This window comes from Sorex fumeus, unplaced genomic scaffold (genome assembly GCF_029834395.1).
Source record: "Sorex fumeus unplaced genomic scaffold, SorFum_2.1 ptg000028l, whole genome shotgun sequence".
Lineage (NCBI taxonomy): Eukaryota > Metazoa > Chordata > Mammalia > Eulipotyphla > Soricidae > Sorex > Sorex fumeus.
The window spans coordinates 5,154,777-5,182,623 of NW_026606085.1; the positions used below are offsets into that span (position 1 = coordinate 5,154,777).

General features: G+C 46.9%; 1 protein-coding gene, 1 non-coding gene and 1 pseudogene across 4 annotated transcripts; all 3 read right to left on the reverse strand.

The window, feature by feature from the left end:
• VAMP2 (vesicle associated membrane protein 2) lies at positions 1-27,395 on the reverse strand. 3 transcript variants are annotated; one of them, XM_056115020.1, is made up of 8 exons: positions 27,242-27,374; positions 27,014-27,081; positions 26,814-26,914; positions 25,436-25,532; positions 2,958-3,078; positions 2,382-2,540; positions 2,236-2,287; positions 1-1,645 (listed from the first exon to the last, which is right to left on the reverse strand). In XM_056115020.1, exons 1-8 carry the CDS (start codon positions 27,326-27,328, stop codon positions 1,629-1,631), a joined length of 702 nt encoding a protein of 233 aa, XP_055970995.1. In that variant the 5' UTR covers positions 27,329-27,374; the 3' UTR covers positions 1-1,628. The 3 variants fall into 3 exon arrangements, with proteins under 3 accessions (XP_055970995.1, XP_055970997.1, XP_055970996.1); XM_056115022.1 differs by lacking the exons at positions 25,436-25,532; positions 26,814-26,914; positions 27,014-27,081; positions 27,242-27,374 and adding an exon at positions 3,545-3,734; XM_056115021.1 differs by lacking the exons at positions 1-1,645; positions 2,236-2,287; positions 2,382-2,540; positions 2,958-3,078 and adding an exon at positions 24,566-25,030 and having other exon boundaries at positions 27,242-27,395.
• On the reverse strand, positions 16,938-17,490 carry LOC130024312 (60S ribosomal protein L17-like; annotated as a pseudogene).
• On the reverse strand, positions 21,822-21,957 carry LOC130024506 (U8 small nucleolar RNA). The gene has a single exon (XR_008792586.1). It is a non-coding gene; the product is annotated as a U8 small nucleolar RNA (small nucleolar RNA).
• Positions 27,396-27,847: the final 452 nt, after the last annotated feature.

The window sequence follows — 27,847 nt, forward strand, 5'->3', positions numbered from 1 at the left end:
CTCATTACACATTTATTGTACATTTTCACAATCTGGATGCGCCACAGAATTGGGGGCGTGGGGCGAGGGAAGGAGGGTAGGGGACACTGGGATCATATGGGGGGGTCTAGAACACAGCACCCCCACCCCCAGCATCTCTCCCCACCCTTTTAACACCACAGCTTAGCTCTTCCTGCTCCCCTCCACACAGAAACCTTGCGTGTGAGGGGAAGAATAATAATTTAGGGGATCCCCCTCCAGTGGTAGGTTAAGGAACTGCACCCTCAGACCCCGAAAATTGTGCCATTGAAAAATACATTATACCCTTTCTCTATCACTTTACCTAAGGAGACAGCTCTCTCTGGGTTCCACAGCCCTAGAGAGAAGGCAAGCATCCTCATCTTCCAACAAGTCCTAAACACACATTGGCAGTGACTAGTACCCCCCAGAACTCAAGGGGGCAGTCAGAGGAGCTGGGCAGTGATGGGGGCGATACCCCCCAAATTGGGGAGTAGGGTTTACAGTCCAATTCCCAGCAGGGATAGGTCAGAGGGGATTTCAGGCAGAAACTGGAGGGATTCTCTGCTCTGCCCTACCCCTCCCCAAGGCAGTGATGACCCCGCACACACTGGTAGCCACCTCTCCCAAGAGAGATCAGATTGTGGCCAACCCCCACAACTCTGATGGGAGGAGGAGGAGGCAGACTAGGCAGATGGGAGAAGGGAGACCCCATGGGAATGTCAGTTGAGTGCCCCACATGAAAACTGGGGAGCAGGAATGTGGGTAAGAGATTCCAAGTGGCAGAATTATTGGTCCATCATAACACACTGAACTCCAAGACACTTACACACCAGCTGGGGAGAGGGTGAGGAGGTCACAAGAGGCTTGGAAAATGGGGGTAAGGGAAGCAAACTGGACTAGAGACCATAGAAGGGGGCAAGAATAGCTGACTCCCCAAAATCTTGTCCCCACCACCTCCAAGTGATGTCATGCAAATCAAAGTGTGAAACAAGAACCAATGGATACTAATTCCAGTGCAAAAAAAAAAGCTGAAAGAATGAAAAGACAGGACAAAAAAAAATTAAAGAGTATGGCAGAATGCAAAATGAATGCTAATTAACAAGCTGGAAGCTCCCAAATACCTTGGGAGTCTTAGGACCAGTGGGCCAGTCTCAGAGCCTTCCAGTGATGCAGCGATGCACCTAGAGAGGCCTGGACAGTTGTTTTTTTGTTTTTGATTTTGTAGGGGTTTGAGGTACGGGTATGGGAAAGCCAGGGTGGGAGGAAGGATCAGTTAAATCAGGAGGAGAGAAAGGGGGACTATTGCATAGCAGATGCAAATGAAGGGAATTCTGGGCAAGAAAAGAGGGAAAGGGGAGGACGGAAGAGAAAGATCGTGATGGGAACCTCAGGAAGGGGTATTAAGGACAACCGGAAAAATCTTCTAGTAATAAAACTACAAACAGACCAAATATATATATTATATATGTATAAATAACAGCTGGCTATTTACAGGGGGGCACACACACGGACACACACACACACACGGATCCGGAGGGGAAGGACTGGAAGATATGGCTGAGAGGTGGAGGAGCGGCTTGGGATGGGGGGAGAGGCCCTTCTCTGGGCAGGGCAGGATCCTCAGGGGTTTAAGAGCTGAAGTAAACTGTAGAGAGGAAAAGAGAAGGAAGGAGGAGAAGGGAGAGAGAGAAAAGAGAAAGCAGCGCGTCAGGCCTGGCCCTATTTCATTCCTCCCCACTTCCCAGCGGAGTGACAACCCTTCCACCCCTTGTGCCTGAGGCTCTCTATAAAACAAGGGGGGTAGACAAGCGGCTTCCAAGGTCTCTTCAACTCCATCATATGGCCATGGGAGCACAGCCCGCTGCCCTGAGTCTGAGACCAAAAGTTCTTCAGGGGTTGGCTTTCTAGCCAAGTCCCAAGCCCCTGGGCCTTTCCTGTTCTCCCGCTCCCCAATTCCAGGGTTCCCAAATTGGGCTCGGAGGCCCAAAAGAGTCCTCAAGAGAACAGTGCTGATCCACCAGTTTTCCTGTTCCCAAAATCTTAACAAATTGCCCAGAACCAGACAAAGTGCAGGCCAAACACCAAGGTTTGGGGGCTCTAGATGAAGCAAAAACTGCCATAGACAGTTATATTTGCTCTCAGCTCAACAATAAAAACTAAGTGACCTTTGAAAGCCAAAATTTGAAGGGGAACCGTTTCCAGCGAAAGGGCCCTAGTCACTCGTGCCCTACTCACCGATGATGATGATGAGGATGATGGCGCAAATCACTCCCAAGATGATCATCATCTGGAGGAGAGAAGGGAGAGGCGGGGAGACTAACCATAATACCCCCACTCTTCCCCAGTCCTCCTGCCTGCCCTCTCGCCTGCTCCCCCCTCACCTTGAGGTTTTTCCACCAGTATTTGCGCTTGAGCTTGGCTGCACTTGTTTCAAACTGGGAGGCCCCTGCCTGGAGAGCATCGGCGCGGTCATCCAGCTCCGACAGCTTCTGGTCCCGCTCCAGGACCTTGTCCACGTTCACCCTCATGATGTCCACCACCTGGGGGAGGGGGCCACGAAGCAGGGGGTGTGCTAAGGACCCCCTCACAAAGAACACTCCGTGGGAAACATGCGCCTGGTGCTGCCAGGCGAGCGTGCAAAGGACGCACACAGAACACGCCTAGTGCGCCTGGGGACATGCGAGGAGCACACGTCAGGTGCACGGAGCTCAGGCGTCGGTCATAGCAGCCCCCTCCATTTACCGCTCGCAGGCGGCCAGCAGTGCACACCTACGTCGTCTGAAGCTCCCCCGCCAGCAGAACGAACGACCCGGCGCCCGCCGACAGGGATGGGGCAGGTATGCCTTTGGCCCCAGAACTCCAACGGGAACTGCAGGCGACCCCACGCCAAGATGGACCCCCACGTCGGTCTGCCATACCCAGGGGTCCTTCCGCGGCCGCTGACACCCCCCACTCACCTCATCCACCTGCGCCTGAGTCTGCTGCAGTCTCCTATTGCTGGTGAGGTTCGGAGGGGGCGCAGGGGGGCCCCCCTCCCCCGCAGGAGCGGCAGGGGGAGCGGTGGCGGCTGTCGCTGACCTGCCGGACGGAGCAGGATTAAGCCCGGCCCGGGACTCCGCCCATCCGCCTGTCCGTCTGTCCGGCCCGCCCGCCCGCCTGCCTCCCGGGCCAGGGCGCACGCAGAGGGAGGACCCCGCCGGCCCGCCGCCCACGGGCTACGTGACCTTGAGTGCGGCCCCTTCCCCCTCTGGGCCTCAGTTTCCCCGCCCGTCCAGGAGGGCGACCTCACGACCGGGTCCGGCGCCGACCCGAAGGTGACCGGCCACCGCGGCGACGGGGCGCGGCGGAAGGGCGCCGGGCTCGCGGCGTCCCCGGCCATGGCCCGCCCTGCCAGTCGGGGCGCGGGGCTGCCCCGCGGCCGCCCGCGGTCACGGGCGCGGGCCGGGCCTCGGGCGGCGGCGGAGCCCCGCGCCCCGGCGCCCGCGGCCACAGAAGGCGGAACCCCGGCCGGGAAGCCCGGTGCTGGCGCGGGCGGCCGACTCACATGGCGGGGACGGCGGCGGGCGACTCGGCGGCGGCGGTGATGGCGGCGCCGGCGGCTGCGGCTCGCGCTGGCTCCGACTGGCGTCGGCTGCCCGGACGGGAAGATGGCGGCCGCGCGTCACCGACATCCGGGGACTGCGGGCGGGGGGCGGGGCGCGGCCGCGGCCGGACGCGAGGAGCGCGGGGGCGGGGCGCGGGGGCGGGGCGCGGGAGGCCGGGCGCGGCGGGGCGGCGGCCCCTGCCCGGGTCCCCTCGCGGCCCCTCGCACCCCGCCCCGCCGGTCCGGCCGGGCCCCAGCGGCCCACGCCTCTCCCGTTGCGTCAGCTCCTCCCTGGGCTGGAACCGCACGCTGCGCCCGGACCGCCGCCGGGAGCCCTCCGGGCCGGAGGGTGGGCGTCCCACGGGCCGTGCAGGGGCTCAGGGCAGCGTGGAGGCCGGCAGCGGCCGCTCCTGGCCCGAGTGGGACCCGTCCCATTTTCCCGCAGCTGGACGTCTCCAGGCGCCGGCGGGACCCCTGAAACGCCAACGGGGCAGGCGCCGCGCTTCCCTTCCCAGCGCCGAACTGCGGCCAGCCTCGGAGGCGCGGCCCGGCCGGTTCAGAACCCCAGGGAGGCCCAAGGGGCACGTGGCTGCGACCCGGGCTGCTTCACGAGGTGACGTCAGAGTGCTTGGCCTTTGATCCCCTTGATCTCTCCCTTTTTGAATCGAGTCCAGGGCTGCCCCTGCCAGTAGCCAATTTTCATGGGGATTAACCTCGTAGACGTGACCTAGGGCAAGTTAGGAATTCATCTCTGGACCCAAAATATCTTACGTATGCAGGCATGGGACGATGGGCTTGATCTGGAGCTTGGGAGGAAGAAACGATCCACTCCCTGACTGGCTGTAGGTGGTCCTCCAGCACCTGCACACCTTGCTTATCCCAGCAGATCTCGCCAGGGATACGAGGGGGCTAGGTGAGCTGCTTAGACGGTGGGGCCCAGGCAAACCTCAAGAAAGAAGAAGCAGGGACTTTAGGGAAGGAGCAGCAGCTCTCCAGCAGAAGAGCTCACAGCATCCCTGGAAGTGGTGCCCCACTGAAAGAAACCAGCTTTCCCCTCCCCCACCTGGCTTCCTCCTGGTGTGAGAACCTCCCCCAGGTTGCACTCCACCTCCTCTCTGCAGAAGCCTGGGGATTAACTCTGTCACCAGAGGTGTCATTTCCCCGCCAGTTGCCTGTTGGCCGAGGTGAGTGAGTGGGAAACCAAGTGTTAGGTGAGGGCTAAGATGTGATGCTTTCCAGTGACCTTCTCCTCCCAGGGGCTGACACTTCCCTGGTCCTTGTCCTTGTGCCCTGATACAGAATGTCAGGAAGCTCATTCGATGTGAAAAGGAAGGAAAAGGCAGCTTCCATGAAGGTCTCAACCAGCTGTAAGGTGTTAATTCTTGCTTTTTTGGCCCGAGACGCTGAGAAGAAAGATGCTAAATTCTAAGGGTTCAGGGGAGAGATGGCATAGCAGAGAGGGCGCTTGCGCCCCCTTTTAATAAATTCTACACTTTTATATTGAAATGTCTTGGTGCTGGATATAAAATAGGGATGGTTAAGGGCTGGGGATGCCGCTTAGCTGTAAAATACAAGCCTTGCAAGGAAGGGGAAGGGAGGGAGAGAGGGGCAGAGACAGAGAGAATTGGAAAGAGGTAAAAGTAGGGGATCCCCCTGACAACTCCCAGCCAAGATATTTAGAGTGGTGGTTTTCCCTGCTGGTTGAAACCAAGAGACACTGAATTTTTTTTTTTCATTTTTGGGGGGTGATACCCAGCGATGCTCAAGGATTACTTCTGGTTTGGTACTCAGAAATTATTCCGGGCGGTGCTCGGGGACCATATGGGATGCCAGGGGTTGAATCAGGGTCGGCCATGTGCAAAGCACAAAATCCCTCCCTGCTGTATCCCTTGGCCCCTCCAGGGGACATTGCGAGGACAGAATTTGGCATAAATTCAGGGAACCAAAGCCTTGGGTGTGGCATAGAAAGCTAGTACATTGCTATTAATATTGGATCTGTAGGGCAGCACCGGCAGCAGCAATGATGACACATATAATCCAGAGAGATGGGGATGAAGGAGATTTATCTCCAAGAGAAGCTTCTCACTGAGCATCCTCTCCCTTCCCACTCTACCTATGCAGTGGGGCTATGGAACACCCCAAATTTAGATCAAAAGTAGAGATTGGAAGAAGGGGTGGAGTAAGTGACTGAGCCCCTCTGGAAATGAACAAGAAAATATACTCTTCAAATAGAACAGAGACCCAAATAAGGGTTAATATTTTCACTGTTGCCTACATTTGAATCTTTTTTTTTTTTTTTTTGGCCTGCTTCAGGAGTTGGTGGCTGAATCTTTTGAGTCCCACTTCCAAGACTCAATCATTTAAGAGATTCAGGGTTTTGCACTGTATCTAGCTTGTGTTGCTCAGCACTGACTCCTGGCACTGTGTTCAGGGGTTGCTCAGGCAGGGCTCGGAGAACATACAGCATGCCAGGGATCAAACCCAGGTTGGCCGCATATAAGGTAAACGCATACAAGGCAAATCCTCTGTATTATCTTTCCAGTCCCCAAGTTCATTGTATTTTATTTTTTGGCTTTTGGGTCACACTTGGTGTTTGGGGGACCCAAATATGGGATGCTGGGGATTGGATGTGTCATGGGTCAGCCGCATGCAAGGCAAATGCCCTGCTGTTTGTACTATCTATTGTTCTGGCTCTCCAAGTTCATTTTTAACAAAAAATTCTTGTGCTTCATGGGGCACTGGAGCGATAGTATAGCGGGTAGGGCATTTGCCTTGCACGTGGCCGACCTGGGTTCGATTTCCAGCATCCCATATGGTTCCTGGGCACGGCCAGGAGTAATTTCTGAGTGCAGAGCCAGGAGTGTCATGGGGTGTGATGCAAAAAAAAAAAAAAAGATTCTTGTGATTCAAATGTAGGCAACAGAGTGAAAATATTTAACAAGGATTGTTTGTTTTGTCTTTTATTTTCTGGTCAGACCCACCTGTATTCAGGGCTTGTTCCCAGCTCTTCGCTTAGAGATCACTATTAGTGGGGCTCAGGGGACCATGTCTGGCGAACTTGGGTCAGGCATGGACAAGACAAGTGCCATACCCGCTGTACTATTTTTTCTGGTCTCTTTGTATAACTCAGAAAAAAAGTGACTGCTTCTTTCTAACAAAATATTAATTCATTAGACATAAAGCCCTTATCTCACTTTCCTTTTGGTTTTACTTTCTCAAAAGGTGTTTTTTTTTTTTTTTGGAGAAAGTGTTGTTTTCACTTCCAAAATGTAATGTCTTGAACAAGGGATGTGACTCAGCAGTAATCTTGAATGTGGAGGATTTCGGTTCAATCCCCAAGATACACAAACAAAAATAAATAAATTCAGTATCTCCTGTGACCTCTCTAAGGATAAATTTTTAATTCAACACTGTATCTTTAAAAGGTTTTTTATTTAGATCTACATATTCCTATGTATACCTATCTATCTATCTATCTATCTATCTATCTATGTTTTGTTTGGGCCCACACCCAAGGTTGCTCTCGGGGCTATCATTTGGCAGTGTCTGAGGATAAAAATGAGGATTCTAGCAAGTAAACCCTAAGCCCCAGCCCTCTGTCCTATCTCTCAGCCCCTCAGTATTATATTTCATACTAAGTAAAAGGTAACAGAATCAAAAAGTACAAAGAATAGTGAGCCCTTCTTCTAAATTCTGCAAGACTTGTAACTCCCAGAAATTAGAATGGTCGGTACAGAAACAAAGACATACTTTTTTGTTACCTTTTTTATTTTATTTTATTTTTTATTTTTTGGGGACACGCCCAGGAGTGCTCAGGGCTATTCCTGTCTCTGCGCTCAGGGATCTCTCCTGGGATCTCTTGAAACCATATGAGATGCAGGGGATTGAACCCAGATTGGCCACATGCAAGGCATGCACCCTACCTGCTATACCATTGCTCCTGCCCTTTTTTTCCTTTTTTAAAATAAAAAGGGAGCCGAAGTGATAATAAAACACTTACCTTTATTTACTGTATAAAGAGCAGCTGAACCCAGTTCAATCTCCAGCATTGCATATGTTCCCCAAACACTGCCAGGAGTGATCTCTAAACACTGTGTGTGTTGGGGGGGGGGGGGCAAAAAACAACCCCCACCCTCCCAAAAAAGCTAATTGAGTTGCTCTTTCCATGTTTGAAAAACTTTCCAATAGGGCTGGAGAAAAAGTACAGTAGAAGGTACTTGTCTTGCATTCTGAAGACCTGAGTTCAATACACAGCGTCCCACACAGTCCCCTGAGCACTGATTTCTGGTGCAGAGTTGGGAGTAATACTGAGCAGCATCAGGCATGGCACACAAGCAAATAAAAAAAAATTTCCAATAATAGTGAATTTTGGGGGGCTTTTTTGGTCATATCCGGTGATACTCAGGCGTTACCCCTGACTCTGCACTCAGGAGTTACTCCTGGCAATACTCAGGGGACCATGTGGGATGCTGGGGATTGAACCCAAGTTGCCTAAGGTTTTTTGTTTTTTTTTTTTTTTGCTTTTTTGGGTCATACCCAGTGATGCAGAGTTACTCCTGGTTCGTGCACTCAGGAATCTCTCCTGGCGGTGCTCGGGGGATCATATGGGATGCTGGGAATCGAACCTGGGTCAGCTGCGTGCAAGGCAAATGCCCTACCCGCTGTGCTATTGCTCCAGCCCCAGATTTTTTTTTTTATATTTACTACCTCTTTCCATATATGTTCAGGGATTACTCCTGGCAAATACTAATAAAATATAATGTCACTCCTGGTCACTTCTGGGTTGGGGACTCTGTACACGTGCTGAGGACTGAACCAGTCACCTACATTCAAGGTAAATAAGCCTTATCTTCTGTACTGTGTACTCTGGCCCCATTAACATATTTTTTGATCAACACTTGTCTGGAGGGAGGGGAGCTACACCCAGCAGTGCTCAATGGTTACTCCTGACTCTTGCTCAGGAGTGTTCAGGGAACCCTGGGAGTGTTCAGGGAACTATATGGAATGCTGGGGATCGAACCTGGATCTGCCACATGCAAAGAAAACACCAAACCTACTCCATGACCTCAGGCCTATAGCACCAGCCCCCTTGAGCAACACTTGTAAAAGGTAAAGGTAAAGGCCCTCCCATTGATCGTCGATTTGCTCGAGCAGGCCCAGTAACGTCTCCATTGGAGACTTTGTTGTTACTGTGTTTGGCATATTGAATACTCTCGAGCAACACTTGTAAAAAAAAAAAAAAAATATATATATATATGGAATATATGAAAAGCAGTTCACAAAATTTGGAGACTTTCCTCAAATGTCTGCTAGAGCTTGATTTATGGTTTTTATTGGGTGGAGGTGTGGGGTCAAACTCATGGTGCTTTCCTGATGTGCCAGGGATTGAGCTGGTTTAGCAAGGCATAAACCTTAAAGCCTGTACCATTCATCTCTTTGACCCAACCCTCCCCCAAATTCATATTTAACAGGGAACCAACAAGAGGCAGATTAGAAGGGTGTGGAGAGGAAGTCTCCCATAAAAGACTGACAAAAGAAGTCAGCCAATCCTTATACTGTATCTTAAGCTCTAAGCCTCTTTTATCACTCTTCTTGTATTTAGCTAACTTTTAGAAGAGAGAGAATATAAATGCTCATGCCTGATCTTCCATGTTTAACCAGAAATCCTACCACAGTTTAACTAGCTCTTAAAAGATCAGCTTTTTTTCCCCTTCTATTTCTTTATTTTTGTCTGGGAACCACACCTGGTAATGTTCATGTATTATACCTGGAATGAATATCTCCATGAAAAACCACTTCATGTCTTGATTATATATTTGAGGAAATAAAGGCTCAGAGAAAGCATCTTGATAGGATCTTTTTAAAACATTAATCAAATTTTAATTTCACATATAAAATAACTATAGGGGCTGGAGCAATAGTACAGAGGGTAAGGCGTTTTGCCTTGCACGTGGCTGACCCAGGTTCGATTCCCAACATCCATATGGTCCCAACATCCATATGATTCCCAGTTACTCCATATGAGCACCGCCAGGTCTCTGCCCCCGCGCCTGGCTGTTCCTCGCAGGGGCCCCTTGGAGGGGAGCGGGTTGAGCTTTCCTCCCCGCCCCGACCAGGGCTCCAGCAGCCGAAGACCTCCAGGACCAGCCACCACCATGCTGAGACCACTCTCCGCACACATGAAGGTACTGGCAGAGGGACAAAGTCACGCGGGTTCCGGGGCCGAGATCTCCAAGCCTACTCTGATTGGAGTCGAGCATCCTCCACCCAGATCCTCCAAATTCCAGTAGGCGGGGGTCACACCCACCACCTGGCCCCCTGGCGCCGTGTAATCCCATCAGCGGCCAAGACTCAGAGACTATAAAATCCAGATCCCGGAACCGGGAGACATCTTATTATCTCATTCCTACTTTGGACAAACTTGCAGGCTATCGAATGTAGCCTGCCCACAGGACAGAGTCTGGCAAACTCCCCGTGGCGTACCAAATATGCCAAATACCAGTAACAATGATGGGTCTCATTCTCCTAAAGAGCCTTGAATATAGTCTCAGGGCTAGGATGAAAGAGACGTTACTGGGGCCTGCTCGAGGCAATCGACGAATAACAGGATGATGAAATGAAATGAAATGAGCACCGCCAGGAGTTAATTCTTGAGTGCAAAGCTAGAAGTAACCCCCATGCATCGCCCACTGGGTGTGACCCCAAAAAAGAATGCACAGGAGTTATTCCTGACACTGCACTCAGAAATCACTCCTGGCAAGGTTCCTGGTGCTCAGGGGACTGTTCGGGGTGCTGGGTTTCAAACCAGGATTGGCTGCATGCAAGTGAAGCACCCTACCCTGCTGTACTATCTAGCCACCTAGAATAAAAACTTTCTTTTTTTTTTTTTTTTTGCTTTTTGGGTCACACCCGGCAATGCACAGGGGTTGCTCCTGGCTCTGCACTTAGGAATTACTCCTGGCAGTGCTCGGGGGACCATATGGGATGCTGGGAATCGAACCCAAGTCAGTTGCGTGTAAGGCAAACGCCCTACCTACTGTGCTATCGCTCCAGCCCCTGAAGACTTTTTTTAATGGGGGGCTGGAACTACAGGGCCTTGCACATGACCAACCCAGGCTCAATCCCCAGTATCCCATATGGTCCCTTGAACACAATGCCAGCAGAGCCAAGAATAACCCATGAGCATCACAAGTGTGGCACAAAAATAAATAAATAAATAAAACCTGTTTGCGGGACTGAAGAAATAGTACAATGGGTAGGGTGTTTGCCTTGCATACAGGAAATCTAGGTTCAATCTCTAGAACTGCCAAGAGGGATCCCTGAGCACAGAGCCAGGAGTAAACCCTGAGCATTGCCAGGTGTGGCACCCCCCACCCCCAATAAAAACAAAATCTCTTCGCAGATAGTGTGATTGACAAGAAACCACAAATTCCTTTTGTTTTTCTCTATTGGATGTCAAGCCTAGAGCCTAGCCAGTAATAGATGAGCCAGGTGAACTCCCTGAGTACCACTATGTGTAGCCCAAAAATGAGCAAAAAAAAACATTGTTTAACTGAGAAGACTCGGGTTATGGACCCAGATCTCTCCATCTGTATCTTGTCCTAAAGTGAATAGCTTTCTCCCTGGGCCTTATTTTACTTTTTGTTCATTTTATGAACAATGCCAGGCAGTTACCAGCATCAAGAATGCATTATTAGGCCTAGAGCGATAGTGTAGTGAGTAGGACGTTAACCTTGCATGTGACGTACACAGGTTGATTCCCCAGCACCTCAAGCACTGCCAAATGTGGCCCCAAAACCAAAAAGGTTTTTTTTTAAGAGTGTATTATCATATACATAAAAAGAGATCATTGAAACACAGTATATTTATCCACTATAGTTCTATAAAGCTAAAAAAAAATTCATCTGGAGAGATAGTACAGCAGGTAGGGGCATTTGCCTTGTATGTGCCCAACCTGTGTGGTTTTAAATTTTGTTTCTTTTTTTATGCCATACCCAGCAGTGCTCAGGGCTTACTCTGGACTCTGTGCTCAGGGATCATTTCTGGCAGACTTGGGAATCCATATGGGTTGCCAGGGTTAGAACCTAAGTCAGCCATGCCCCTATCTACTACTCTTTCCCTCTACTATCTCCCTGGCCCCATATTACCTTGCAGTTATTTTTGTTGTTATTTGGGGGCCACATCTGGCAGTGCTCAAGGCCTTCTCCTGGTTCTGCACTCAGGGATCACTCCAGCTTGGCTTGGGGGACCATATGGCCATAAGCAAGGCAAGTATCCTACCTACTGTACCACTCTCTCTCTGGCCCCACACCTTTTTTTTTTCTTTTTGGGTTATACCCGGCAATGCACAGGGGTTACTCCTGGTTTTACACTCAGGAATTACTCATGGTGGTGCTCAAGGGACCATATGCTCTGGGGACCATATGCGACGCTGGGGATTGAACCCGGGTCAGCCGTGTGCAAGGCAAACGCCCTACCCACTGTATATTGCTCCAGCTCCCACCTTTTGATTCTTGATAGATGCTATGATCAAGACACTTGCCAGAATAGCTCAAACAGATTTAAAGCAAAACAAAATCCTTATGCTCACATAACTGGAATGTGACTGGAAACAGTAGGATCCAAGTGTTGAAATGATATAATCAAGGATCTGTTCCCCAGTGTTTAGCTCTGTTTCTAACCTCTGATGTTGCTTCATTTCCAACAAGGAATATGAACAACCACAGACTCTTATAATTTTCAAATATTTTCAGTTGCTTGTTCCTTTTTAAATATATGTGTTTCAAAATTCCAAAAATTAAAAAAATGGGCTGGAGCAATAGCACAGCGGGTAGGGCGTTTGCCTTGCATGTGGCCAACCTGGGTTCGATTCCCAGCATCCCATATGGTCCCCTGAGCACCGCCAGGGGTAATTCCTGAGCGCAGAGCCAGGAGTAGCCCCTATGCATCACCGGATGTAACCCAAAAAGAAAAAAAAATCAAAAATTCAAAGAACATATGAAGAAAATCTTTCTTCCAGTCTCCTACCACTCAACAAATTTTTCCACTTCACTTTGAAGATGTACTTCTTTATAAAAACACCGAAAACATGGAAGCAAACTATTATAAATACTTTTACGATTAACTATTGCTGCTTTTCATGTATCTTGGAGATTTTCTAAATCTTATATAAGGTTTATTTTTTTCCCTGACTGTATAAATATTGCATTATAACACAATTTTTAACTATTCCAGTCTTGAGAGACTGTAAGATTGCTCCAATCTTTTGGTAGTAGACGTAGAGCTGTGAAGAACAACCTACACATTTTCACTTCACCTAATATAGAGCTAATATAGGGCTAATTCCTAAAAGTGAAAATCCTAGGTTAAAGGGCATGGAATATATGACTTTTTTTCTCTACATCTTTTTTCTTTTATTGAAAAAATTTTAGAAAATAACAATAAGGATAAATATGGATTTATCAGTGGAAAACAGACGCTATAGAACTTAGACTCCATTAGCTTCTTTACCTAGTCATGAGCACGAAATGTGATACCACAGAGATAGTTCAATATGTTGGGAGTCCATGCTTTGCATGTAGGAGGCCTGGTTTGATCCCTGTAGCACATGGTCCCCTGAGCACAGAGCCAGGAGTGGCTCCCAAAAGCACAAAATGTAACAGGCAGAAGTAATATTTAATGCTTTAATTTTTATTTTTTAATTTTTTGTGCCAGGGAGCAAGCCAGGGCCTCATTCAAGGAAGTGCTCCTCACAACTTCATTTTAGCCCTATAAAATAAGATGTGGAAAAAAGGTGTATGTGCCATGCCTCTACACAAATTAAAAGCTATACTGTTTTTTAAATTATCTAATGATGTCTTTTTGGCAGGTCTGAATGTTGGGGAAAATTCCAAATAATGATGTTGGGTCTTTTGTTGTAATATTGCATGTGATCAACGTAGAGAGAGACAGTAAAGTGGAAATCTGCCACATAGGTGGGGGGTGGGTGGGAGCGGGGTATACTGGGGTTCTTGGTGGTGGAAAATGTGCACTGGTGAAGGGACGGGTGTTTGATCATTGTATGACTGACCGAGACTTAAACTGAAAGGCTTTGTGACTGTTCTCACAGTGATTCAATAAATAAAATAATTTAAAAAAAAAGCTATGCTGTTTTCAAAGTTCCCCAAAATTCAGATACATACATACATATCAATGAAAATGGCATGTGTATGGTGGGGTAGGAGTGGGGGATAGCTGCAGAAACAATACTGTGAGTAAGGTGCTTGCCTTGTACACATGTGTGTAAAGGAACACAAAAGGTTTCCTGAACTCAGAGAAGTAGCTGTTGAAACAGAAATTAACACAATAAAGTCAGCAACAGGTTAACAATTTTTGTTTGGTTTGGGACTACACCTGAAGGTATTTGGGTTTACTCTTGGCTCTGTGCCCAGGAATCACTGCTGGCAGTATTCAGGGGCCCATAAGTGGTTCCAGGAATCGGACCTCAGTCTGCCACATGTACATTAATGTTTTCCTCACGTTTAATCTCTCCATCCCAAGGTTAACAATTATTTTTTCTTTTTGGGTAACACCTGACGATGCACAGGGGTTACTCCTGGCTCTGCACTCAGGAGTTACTCCTGGCGGTGCTCAGGGGACCATATGGGATGCTGGGAATTGAACCCGGGTCGGCCGCGTGCAAGGCAAACGCCCTACCCGCTGTGCTATCTCTCCAGCCCCAACAATTTTTTTAAAGTCTTCACTGAATCAGGAAGAAATGGAAAACTTGAACAAGTAATCAGAAGTCTCCCCCAAACAGAAACTCAGGGCCAGATAGTTTTATTAGCGAGTGCCACCAAATATTCAAAGATGACCTATTACTTAGCCTTCTCAACCTCTTCCAAAAATTGAAGAAAAAGAAACTCCAAAAGTTTTTTCGAGGCTGGAGCGATAGCACAGCGGGTAGGGTGTTTGTCTTGCAAGCAGCCAACACGGGTTTGATTCCCAGCATCCCATATGGTCCCTTGAGCACTGCCAGGAGTAATCCTTGAGTGCAGAGCCAGGAGTAAGCCCTGTGCATTGCCAGGTGTGAACCCACCCAAAAAAAGGTTTTTGGGGGCTGGAGCGATAGCACAGCGGGTAGGGCGTTTGCCTTGCACGCAGCCAACATGGCCAACACAGGTTTGATTCCCAGCATCCCATATGCTCCCCGAGCACCACCAGGAGTGATTCCTGAGTGCATGAGCCAGGAGTAACCCCTGAGCATTGCCAGGTGTGACCCAAAAAGAAAAAAAAAAGTTTTTTGAAGTTAACATTGCCTTGATATCAAGAGTAGGTACAAACAGAACATACACACACACACACACACACACACACACACACACACAGAGAAAACTTCAGGGATTGGATAGATAGTACAGAAAGTAAACAACTTGCCAGGCTGGAGTGATAGCACAGCGGGTAGGGCATTTGCCTTGCGTCAACCGACCCAGGTTCAATTCCCAGCATCCCATATGGTCCTCTGAGGACCGCCAGGGGTAGTTCCTGAGCGAAGAGCCAGGAGAAACCCCTGTGCATCGCTGGGTGTGATCCAAAAAAGCAAAAAAAAACAAAAAAAGACCTTGCCTTGCACACGCCTAAATGGGTTTAATCCCTGACACCACGTATGGTCCCCCAAGCATGGCCAGGAGTTCCCCTGAGCACAAAGCACCTAAGCAAAAATAAGGTGTTGCCCAAAAGCCAGACAGGGAAGGAGAAGCATCAGCCCCAATAATAGCAATTAGCTAAGAGATTAAAATTGGAAAAGAATACCTAAACTACTACTATTACAAATGACATAATAAATACATAGAAATTCTGAATATTTATCTTTCCCCACAAACAATTTTAAAAATAGTATACCAGTACAGGAAAGTATCAGGCTACAAAATCAACACACAAAAATGACTTGTAACCATATATGTAAGCAAAAAACTAAGAGAAAAAAATACATAAATAATGCAAGTGCCAAAATACATAAATAATGCAAGTGCCAAAGAGATAATAGGTAAAACAACTGTCTTGCAGGCAGCTCACCTGGGTTTAATTCCCAATACTGCATATGGTACCTGAGTCCTAACAGGAATGATCCCTAAGCACAGATCCAGGAGTAAACCCTGAGCACTGCCTGATGTGCCCCCTCAAACACTTCCCCCTCCACACACACATACACACCTTTTGGGCAGGAGAGATAGCACAAAGTATAGAATGCAAGAGTGCATGCTTTGTATTCTGGAGGCCCAGTTTTGATTCTCAGCACCACACAAGTCTCCTGAACACTACTGGGAATAACATTGCTGAGTACAAACCGCCCAAAACAAACAACAAAAAATAAATTTAACTTTTGTCCAAAAAATTTCAAATATGGGGCTAGACCGGGTACTTGCCTTGCATATAGTCCACCTGGGTTTCATCTCTGGCAGTCCATAGTCCTCACCTCACCAGGAGTCATTCCTGAGTGCAGAGCCAGGAGAAATTCTGTATATTGCCAGGTGTGGCCCAAAAATCAAAATCAAAAAACCCCAAAACCAAAAAATATCAAATATCTAGGAATCAAGTTAAGAAAGAACATGAAAGATTTACAGATCTTATGAATGTGAAAATACACTACTTAAAGAAAGAAATGGGGGCTGGAGTTATAGTACAGCAGATACGGCACTTGCCTTACATTGAAGACCTCCTGGATTCAATCCCCAGCAGCCCATATGGTCCCCCAAACCTTGCCAGGAGTAATCCCTGAGCATAGAGCCAGGAGTAAGCCTGAGTGCCACTTGGTAGGCCCCAAAACAAAACCAAAAATAAAATTCCAGTAGAATTCTTCAAGGACATAGGAAAAAACATTACTAAAACTTTATGGAGCCATTATATTCCCCATAGTCAAAGCAATCCTGAGAAAAAAGACTGCCAGAAGAGTAGTTTCCAATTTAAGCTTTACCATCAAACTATAGCAATCAAACAAGTAGTAATTGGATAAAAGCAAGATATTCATCCAAACCAATGGGATTTAGAACCCAGAAATAAACCCTTAGATATTTAGACAATAGTTGTATGGATAAAAGGAAGGAAAGGAACGTTTCTCTAACAAAGAGTGTTGGGAAAACTAGGCAGTCACATGTAAATTAATGAAAAAAAAAACAAACAAAGAATTGGATGTTAAATCCAAATTCATAAAATACATTGAGAAAAATAGAGAAAATATTTCATCATTTTTTCTTCAGTGGCTCTTCAATGATTTCATTCTATCAGAAAAACAAAAGCAAAATAAATTAATGGGATTACATCAAACTCAAAGCTTTTTTTAAAAAAAACTTAAATTTTGGTTTATTTTATGCTTAATTTATTCCCAGGCCATAAGATTTTGCTTCCTCAATTTCTTCTGTGATATCTTTTTCCTCTGTGCAACTTCCTCTTCAGGATTAGAAACAATTTGCTCTTTTTCAGTAGAGTTCATCTCAATGTGGCAGTGAGAATTCATGGAGGGTTTAATCCTTGCACATGAGCCCAGTACACTCTGCAGTACATGTAGTACATGTTGGGTACTTACATCCACCTGGATATGGTGAGTGACCAGACAATCTACAACTAAACCCTTAAGCTCAGCTTTATGTTCTGCATTTTAAAGCACTCACGGTAAAAATTCGGCACTCTTTTTGGGCTGACAACCCAGTGTCCAGCCCACTGTTTGGCCTGGGCAGAACTCCCAAAGCCACCATTGTAACGCCAGAAGGGCGCACACACTGCTTCTTCAGTTATTTAGTGGCTTTTCAGATATGCATGTTCTTGATGGCACAAGCTTTTTTCTAAGTGTTCTTGAAATACACACCAAGATTCGAGCCTCTGGATTAACATGATTTTGTTGGGTTTTCAGGGTCCAGTGAATAGCCAACCATCTCTGGACCACCTAATGCCACTCAGGGAAGAGGAAGAGTGATGGCTACTGGGAAAATTCTTGAGAACTAGGAATCTCTCAGAAGCTTTTGCACTGTAAAAGAGCCATAAGTGAAGTGAACATCCTACTAAGGAATGGCCCTCACCCCAACTCAGGCATATCATTCTATTCCTTTGTTTGCCCCCATCTGAACTCAGGGTGCACTTTTTCTCTTCCTTTACTTTGAAGGATTCTCTTATCTTCTTTATTGCGCAGCAGGGTTTAGGAGTCACACCCAGAAATTCCTGGATCTGTGCTCAGGAGTAACCCCCTTGGATGCTCAGGTGAGGGGATATTCAGTGATGGGGATCTAACCAATGTCAATGAGGCAAGTCCCTTAACTCTTGTACTATCTTTCTGGCTCCCCCCCCCCCTTCCTTCTTTCCTTCCTTCCTTCCTTCCTTGATTTTGAGCCATACCTGGCTGCAGTGGTCAGGGCTTACTCCTATTCTGTGCTCCCATATCATACCTGCCCAGCTTCGGGGACATATGGGTGCTGGGGATCAAACTTGGGTCAGCCCCACACAAGGTACTACTATTGTTCTTGCCCCTCTCCCCTTTCTTATATTTCTTAAATAAGATGACTCTGCTTAAAAAAAAAAAAGGACCGAAGTAATAGTTCAACGGGTAGGGCATTTGCCTTGCACACAGCTGATCCAGGTTACATCCCTGGCATCCTCTATGATTCCCAAGCACAGCTAGGAGTAATTCCTGAGTGCAGAGCCAGGAGTCACCCCTGAGCACTGCCAGGTGTGGCCCTAAAACAAAACAAAATCATACTAGGATCAGAATGATAGTAGTAGTATAGGGCTGAGTGATAGCACAGCAGGTAGGGCGTTTGCCTTGCACCGGCCGACCCGGGTTCGATTGCCAACATCCCATATGGTCCCCAGAGCACCGCTAGGCGTAATTCTTGAGTGCATGAGGCAAGAGTAACCCTTGTGCAGACAGATGTGACTCTCCCCCTCCCAAAGAAAAGAATGAGAGTATAGAGCCAGGAATAACCCTTGACTGACAAAGGGTATATGTATGTGTATATATACACAAATGAAAAATCTAATCAGCAGAGGGCCAGAAAGTACACTTACCTTGCATGCAGCTGACCTGGGTTCCATCCCGGGCATCCCATATAGTTCCCTGAGTACCACCAGGAATAATTCCTGTGTGCAGAGCCAGGAATAACCCCCTGATGACTCCAAAAAAAAAAAAAATAGTAATCTAGGGCTAAAGGGCTGGATACACACAGGAGTCAGGGTTCAATCCCAGCATTAGCAGAAGTTTCACACTGCACCAAGTTCAGAGTACAGCCCTTGCACCAAAAAATAAACAAAAATCTTCAAAATCCCATTGGACAAAGAAGCTCCCAAAAGCTACAAAGATGTGGGGGAGGGGTGGGAGGCACAAGGGTTCAAATACTTGCCTTGCAAGCAGCCAACCTGAGTTTGATTCCCTGAACACCATCAAGAGTGATCTCCGGGGCTGGAAAGATAGTACAGCAGAATAGGGCGTTTGCCTTGCACATGGCCAACCCAGGTTCCAATCCCCAAGCATCCCCAGGTGTAATTCCTGAGTGCAGAATCAAGAGTAACCCCTGAGCATCACAAAAAAAAAAACAAAACCCAAGAGTGATCCTTGAGCAAAAGTGAACTCAAAGCCCCTCCAAAATAAAAAGGATATGGGCTGGAGCAATAGCACAGCAGGTAGGGCGTTTGCCTTGCACACGGCCGACCCGGGTTCAATTCCCAGCATCCCATATGGTCCCCTGAGCACTGCCAGGAGTAACTCCTGAGTGCAGAGCCAGGAATAACCCCTGTGCATCGCCAGGTGTGACCCCAAAAGAAAAAAAATAAAAAGGATACAAATTGGGATGATATCCAAGTCTGTATTTCCCAACTGCAATTATAAGACACCCCCACTAAATACATTTGCTTCATTCTAGCTTTGTTATATTTTTCTGATCTACAGAATCTAGGGTTGGGTCTACAGTTTGCTCTCGTTATCTCAGCTCTGGGGTAAAGGCTCACAAGATTTTAGAAATCAGCAACATATCAGTTGATGACAAGAAGTGGATGGTCACCCAAGAAGTAGCGATCACCGACCATCGGCATTTAGGTAGCTTTTTGTGTATAAGTATGTATGTGTAATGCCAGTAATCAAACTCGGGGCTTCACATCTTTCTTAAGAAATGTGAGGTACATTTCTTACCACTTAGCTATATTCCCAGCCCAATAACTAACATTGAGGGGAAAAATGAAAAAGACAATCAGATATTATGTCTCTAATGACTGACAGACTGTAATTACTCAAATTTATTGGGTTTTGGACTAACAGTGCATACACTCAGAGGTAAAGCAGGGGAATCAGACTTCTAAGGCCAAGGGAGAACAAACTTTGAAAGAAAGGAGTGCTCAGCATAATATATGCTGCACATAATTCAGGTTTAAGGCTGAAAAACAACCTCTGGATTTAAGAAGAAAATCAGGGTGATGAGAAGTTTCTTGGGATAATCAGGAAGGAATGCACTGGTTGAACATTAAATGTTGAACAACCAATTCTCTAAAATAAGCACATAGGGGCTGGAGAGAGTACAGCAGGGAGGACATTTGCTTCACACGCAGCCAACTTGGTTCGGTTACTGGCATTCCATATGGTCCCCTGAGCACCACTGGGAGTAATTCCTGAGTTCAGAGCCAGGAGAAAGCCTTGAGCATTTCTGGGTGTGGACCCAAAACAAAAACAAACAAAAGAAAGCATTATGGATTCATACAGCTTGTTATAAATTTTACCAATTAAAGACTATGTAATAGAGGGGACAGAGGGATTGTTCAACAGGGATTGTTCAACTAAGCACATACTTTTTGGGGGAGAAGGGGCAGGTTCACACCCAGTGGTGCTCAGGGTTTACTTCTGGCTCTGCACTTAGGATCTCTCCTGGTGGGGGTGCGAGGAATACTCATATAGGATGCCAGAAATTGGACCCAGTGGGCCCTGAGTACAGACCTGTGTTTACTGCCTTGCACCACAAAGTCCCTAAGCATTGGCATCACTGAAAGCAGCTGCAGAATACAGAACCAGGAACAGCACCACCAGATATTGCAGTGCCAGGGACTGAACCATCAGGATCTCATCCTGGGCCACATCTCTGACGCTACAATAGTTTTTATTGTAGATTCCACTCATTCACAATTTTGTAGTTTTAGTCTCACTATAAATATTCCAACTTCAATATTTGTTGATATTTTTGTTTGTTGTTTGTTTGGGGGGCCCCATCTCTATGCTGAAGGGGTTGTTCCCAGTGTTCAGGGAACCATACAGTACTGAGGATTGAACCTGGTCCTCCAGTTCACAAAACTTTGAGCTTATCTCTTCTAGTTCCTTTGGTTAAAAATTCTTATTTGCATTTTTGAATAAGATATAAAAAAATGAAGAGATGTTGAAACTTCATTAGCTCCTCAGAGACCTGACTGATTCTTTTTATTAAATGTGTTAATAGTTTCCACATCCTGGCAGGATATCCTCTAGACATTTTTGTGCTATTCACAATGAAATAGTAAGACATACTTTTCCTTTGTTTTGGAGGCCAGACTGGTAGTACTCAAGTGACCCTATGTGGAGCCCATTTGTTCTCTCTCCTTTTGGGTGCTGTGGTTTGCAAAACCAGAAGGGATTTCTGAACAGAGCCAAGGTGTGCCTGCCCCTACTCTCCTATAATCTAATTCACTGAATTCGGCGAGATAACGAAGGGTTGCTGGAAGAAACAAGAGGTCAAATGTGAGGCATTACCAAAAATAATGGCTTTAAGATGTTAGCGTGGGGCTCAAGCGATAGTACAGCTGGTAGGGCGTTTGCCGTTCACGCAGCCCACCCGGGTTCAATTCCCAGCATCCCACACGAGTAGTTCCTTTATGCAGAGCGAGGAGTAACCCGTTAACTGCTGGGTATGACACCCCCTCCAAAAAAAAAAAAAAAAAAAGCCCATCTGACTCGTCATTAAAGATACCGAGGAACCAACCTCCAAAAACAGCAAGAAATTGTCTCGTAAGAGAAGACACGTACTTCAGCCAAGTTACAGACTAGCATAAACCTACCAGTCTCAAAAAAAAAAAAAAAAAAACCTCCCACAGGTAAGCGCGGACAGGAACTTAGTACTACCTCTACAAAGTTAAAAAAAAAAAACTACCAAATCCTACAGCTGATTGGTAGTGAAAGAAAAGCAAATACTACTAATAAGCGCATATTTATACAGCTAAACCTTAAGCTTCCTTTAACTATTCTAAAAGATCGTCAGGGAGAATCAGACAGGAGTAGTTGAGGTGTTGCGGGCCCCAACCACGCAGAGACGTATAATCACGTATCATGCGAACTCCAATCATCATATTCTATCTGCCCTCTGAAAAGAGGAACAGGTAAGGATTATCCTACCTGACGATAAAACTACGAGCGCAGGTATTCCGAACTCAGTAGAAAGGATCTCACTTTCAGATAGGGCGAATACAAACCGGGCTACCTCGGCAAACTAAACTCAGTTACTTGTCTCCGATATTATTTCTGCATCTACTTGAGGTTATTCAAAATAGATTTTTTTCCTCTTGACTGCGAAGAAAGTGAAAGCTAACTTCTCCCAGAATGCTTCACTCACTAGGGACCAGCGGGTCTCAGCGTCCTAACACTTTACATAATTCCGCCCCCTTCCGACTGCCAGGATTCTACCGTAATAACTGAATAAAAGCGATACATAGTAGCTCAAGATCTGCACAGTGCCTTCCGTTTCAACAGCAGGTTAGCCACACTTTTTTTTTTGTAAAAAAATTTTTTTATTAAAACACCATGATTACCTGAGGACACTGGTGCTGGGAAATTGTACACTGCTGGAGGGATGGGTGTTGGAACACTGTATGACTGAAACCTAATCATGAACAGCTTTGTAAGGGTCTCACAGTGATTCAGTAAAAAATAATTTTTTTAATTTATTTTTTTAAATAATTTTAAAAAAATTTAAAAACATGATTTGTAAAGTTATTCATAATACAATATTTCAGGCATACAATGTTCTAACAAATCCACCTGATGTGACCTTCATTTAACCAGTGTCCCCAGTTTCCCTCCCTCCACCCAGCTTGCCCCCTTTGTAGACACAAAACAAATTCAGTTGGTATTACTTGCGCCAAGAAAACTTACGAAGACTGGAAAATGCAGAAAACTTCTGCATTTGAAAATCAGAAAATAATAAGACAATTTGTGATGATTGATTGCAAGGTGATATTAACCTATTGTAAATATAAAGAAATTAAAATCATTTAATACAATATAAATGCTGGAGCTGGAGAAATAGTACAGCAAGTAAGGTGACTGTCTTGCACATGGCAGCTCGGGTTTGAACTCTGGCAACCAAACGTGGTTCGGGAGCCCCACAGGTGTGATCTCTGAGTGCAGAGCCAGGAGTTATTTTATTGGCGCCAAAACAAAAACAAGCACATAGCCTACTCTCATTTAAGATACCTAAGTTTTTAACGCTGGTATCTAAAATATATTATTTTGTATTTGGGTCTGATTATGGTAATAATTGTCTTCCTAATTAATAAAACTATTGAATTCACTAATATATTTTAGAGTTTATGTAGCACAGTCCTGTAATACAATCCTTCCTTTGTTCATCGATTTGCTCCAGCAGGCACCAGTAACGTCTACATTGTGAGACTTGTTGTTACTGTTTTTGACATATCGAATATGCCACGCGGAGCTTGCCAGGCTCTAAGAGGCTCTCTTAGTCTCCGAGAGGGATGCAGGAATATGAACCCAAGTCGGCCGCATGCAAGGCAAATGCCCTACCTGCTGTGCTATCGCTCCAGCCCTAGAGTTTACAGAAAATACATAAACTTTTTTGTTGTTGTTGCTTTTTTTGGGTCACACCTGGCGATGCACAGGGGTTACTCTTGGCTCTGCACTCAGGAGTTACCCCTGGCAGTGCTCAGGGACCATATGGGATGCTGGGAATCGAATCCAGGTGGGCCGCATGCAAGGCGCCCTACCCACTGTGCTATCTCTCCGGCCTCAAAATACATAAAACTTAAACGATAAATTCCATAAATTCAATAACAGTGAAGAGAATTAAGAAAAATTTTAAGGGAATATCTGAATTTTTATCCCAAGAAAGGTATATTAAAAAGACTAGAAAGACAAAGCATGTTCAGGAGCTGGAGTCATAGTGCACCGGGTAGGGTGCCTGCCTTGAACACAGCATCCCTTGTGGTCCCCAGGTTCCTAAGTACAGCCAGATATGCCCTCTCTGCCCACCCCCCCGAAAAAAAAATCATAGCACATTCAATATAAATGAAATGTTAATTCATATTGAAAAGGTATACAACCCTTTAGCAAGCTAGAAATACCTTCCTTAATCTAATAGAGGAAAACCACAAGCACCATGAGTGAATGCCATATTTGATACAGTGCTGAGAGGTTTTGTCTTGCCTGGGACTAAACTCAGATAGGCTTCACGCAAGCAAGAATCCTACTCTGTGTACTATCTCTCCAGCCTTCAAAACACTTTATTTTAATGCCACACCCGGCAGCAGTCAGGGATTATTCCTGGCTCTATACTCAGGGATCACTCCTATGGGGTCCCTGGCCACTCCGAGTGGACTATTAGGTCACTCCTGGTGGACCACCAGTAAGAGGCAGTTCAAACCCGGGTCTTCCACATGCAAGGTAAGTACTTACCCACCATACTATCTCTCCAGTCCCTCTACTGAGTTCTTTAATCACCTACATGCACTTCATTTCTGCTTGTAGTTTTCTCATTTCAGCACTCATTCTTCTGCACTTTTGGCTTTGCAGACTACCTGTGCTATTATTTCTTTGATCTAATTAAACATATTGATAATGGTGTCATTAAAGTTATTGTCTGAAGATTTATTGAGCTGGTTGGTGCTGTTTGAGCCAGTTATGTTGTTTTCATTCATGAGCTCTGTGGGTTTCTATACATCTTCCTCACTGGGTATGCTGTACTATCGCATTGGAATGCTGTGACGGTGTGCAGAGTTCAGGAGTTGTGCATCTGGGCACTTTGCTATGGAGAAGTTCGAGTGTGGAGTCCGCTGGAAGTTGGTGTCTTTTGTCTGTTCTTTGTATGTCTTGATCTTATTATAAAATTATATTTTAGCTTCAAGTCCATCCACAAGTGAGCTCTGAGCACAGAGCCAAGAGTGAGCCCTGAACACAGCTGGGTGTGGCTCCCAGGTGTGTGTTTGGGGGGGTGTGCAGGAATACAGATTGTTTTTAAGCAAAATATAAGTATACATGCTGATAATCCCAGATCAAAAGAGTTTATCCTAACACTGAAGTTCATTAGCAAATAAAAGTTTAGGAAGATTTAAGCCTTTGCTTTTCTCCTTCCAGGGATGAGCCTTCACGTCTAAGTTCCGTTATGAGGTGATCAGAAAGGTTTCTTTTTCAGCACAAAGACACTGACAAATAATGCCATTTCAGTGACAGCTGGGAGGGCACTGCAGATAGTAAGAGATGTTTTTAGATTCCCTTTCCAAAATAACTTCCCAAATCCCCAAACTAGGGACCCCTCCTCCAAAATACAGATCGGGGACTAGGAAACATTAGAAGACTGCAGGGTGTTTAGTGAACTGGTGTTCTAAACAGAATCAAGAGTGAGGGAAACAGGACTGAAGGGTTGTATAGTGGGCAGGGCACTTGCCTTGCATGCGGCTGACCAGGTATGATCCCCAATACCCGGAACCCTATATGATCCCTTGAGTCCCACCAGGAGTAATCCGAGTGCAGAGTTAGGAGTAAACCCTGAGCACCACCAGGAGGGATCAAAAAAGCTAAATAAAGTGAGGGAAATCTTAGGATTTAAGCCTTCTTCCTCCATCCCCCAATATAGGGTGCTACCATACCTGCAAAAGGCAAAAATATACCAGTATGTGGTACATTCCCAACGCTCAGATATGAAAAAGGAAAGGGCCACAGATGCACTACAATGAGCTCCTATGGCTTAGGAGAGCAGGAGTCAAGGAAAATCTTTGGATGCATAATATAGTGACAGGCCGGAAAAGGCCAATGATGGGACTGGCAACTCCATAATGCATACAGATTCGCCTCTTGTTCCCTCATCATACTGTAAAGGCCAGAGTCATTTTTGTCATCTGAGTTTTAGATTAGTCAAAGAAGTCAGAGCTGAGCCTGCAGGACCACCCCTGCCCTCACTAGACCCCCACCTCCAGAGTTTTGTTCAGCTTAATTGAGGGGTTTGCATAGTGTGAAAACTGATCAGCATCCTTGAACCAGGATATGAAGGAGACTGTTTTGGGGAAGGAATACAGTAAGGGAACAGGGAGGGGAGGAGTGGAAGAAGCATGATGGCACCTCCAAACAACCACCAGGGCTACAACCATCCCATTTCTGGAATCACCCTCCAGCCCTTCTGGTCCATAATTCAAGTGACAAGAGCCTTTCCTAATTTGTTTACTTTACTTCCACTTTCTGAGTTTCCAGAGTGCCTTTATACATTCCTAGAACACAGCGTTTATCACAATGAATTAACAGAGGTCTGCCTCTTTCTAAAGGTTAAAAACTTAGCTACTCAAATGAGGCCAACTCTGGAGGGTTTTGGGCTCTTTGGTGGGAGGAGTTGACGCAGTAACTTTGTACATCAATACCATAAATGTTAACATCATTGTAGCCATGTTATCTAAACTATAATAAAATGCATTTAAAATTTTGTTACTGGGGCCTGAGCTGACAGTATAATGTAGGGCCTAACATGCCCAGTTTGATTCCTGGCACTACAAATGTCCTGAGTGACCCCTGAGTCCAGAGTCAGAAGTAAATTCTGTACACCATCAGATTTGCCTTCCCCCCCCCCCAAAAAAAAACACAACTATATATTACTCCCATTTTAATATTTCCAATGCCTGGTACACAGCAGAACCTTAACAAATAACTACCCATTTATTAAATTTTCTGCACTGGGATGGAGCAATAATACAGCGGGTAGGGGGCTTACCCTTGCTTGCCGTGCATAAGGCCAACCTGGGTTCTATATCTGCCAATACCTATGGTCCCCCAAGCCCACCAGGAGTGATCCCTGACAGCAGAACCAGAAGTAAAGCCCTGAGCACCTACAGGTGTGGCCCAAAAAATGAAATAAATTTTCTGCACTGACTAATGTATATTTCAACTTGTGAGATGCTGTCTGCCTCTAGGACAGACAATATCGTGCCAGGAAGCGCACAATAACGTTTGTGCAGGAAAGGGCACTGGCAGAAAGGATACAAATGATGCTCTGGGTGCTGTTGAACATGGAAACTCCTGATAAGAAACCAGCCAGTTCCACTGCAAAGAGGCCCAGGGTGACAGAAAGAGCAATCACCAACCTGCAGAAAGGAAGAAAGCTAGCTCAGGCTTTCCGGACTTCTAAAGCATCCTCCGCTCCTCTCCCGCGGAATTCAGAATCCCCCCGCCCCGATGCTCACTGAATGTCCTGTCTCTCATACTCCTCGGCGGTGTAGGCGAGAGGCAGGCAGGCCTCGACGTTGCTGTCCTGCGGGGCAGGGGACAGAGGAAGAAAGTAAAGGGGCAGATCTCGGGGCCTCGGGGACTGGGAGGACGAATGTCAGACGGGCTAGGGGAGGCCGAGATTGAGACCGGGACCACGGCGAGATGGGAATAGGCCGGGCGGGGAGGGCGGACTTGGGTCTTACCCGGGACCAAAACAAGGTGATGACGATCACCAGATGTGCCAAGAGCGTCAAGAAGCGCGAGGGCACGAGCTCTGAGATCTGGCCCATTGCCCCCAGGACCCCGGGCAGAGGGCGTGGGTTCCGGGACGAAAGCTCAGAGAGGCCCGCTCCAGAAATCCCCACGCCAGCAGGGAGAGCTGGACACAAGCCTCCTGCGGCTCGCGCCGTCGCCGCCCGGTTGCCGTGGCAACTGCGCTACGAGGGGCCGCTACCGGATCTCACGACTTCTCGCGAGAGCTGCCGACGACGACGCTCCGTGGAGTTCCCGACGGTTGTGCGTTTGCGTGGGTCTCTGGTGACCGTCGGAGCTCTTTGGCACCACAGCCAGGGAAGCGCGGCGTGGCCCCGCGCCTCGTCAAGCCCGCCGCGCCGTGCCCCGGGCACCCCGTGCTCCCCGGGTGCGCCAAGCAGCGAGTCTCCAGGCTCGCCGCGGGCCCGCGTGGCACACGGTCACCCGTGGAGTAAGAGTTGCTCACAGGAAACAGGCTGCCACCTACGTTGACTGTGCCCTCGGCTTCTGCGCTCAGCTTTGCTTTAAGGAGAACGTGGGAAGCGAAAGTGGAGGGG

Bases quoted from the DNA above. Each gene is read 5' to 3' on its own strand.
- VAMP2 (XM_056115020.1), bottom strand. From the start codon at position 27,328: ATGGGCCAGATCTCAGAGCTCGTGCCCTCGCGCTTCTTGACGCTCTTG. The intron at 27,082-27,241 runs GTAAGACCCAAG...CCTGCCCCGCAG, and splicing joins TCACCTTGTTTTGGTCCCGG to GACAGCAACGTCGAGGCCTG. The intron at 2,541-2,957 runs GTGAGTGGGGGG...CCCCTCCCCCAG, and splicing joins CTCAGGCGCAGGTGGATGAG to GTGGTGGACATCATGAGGGT.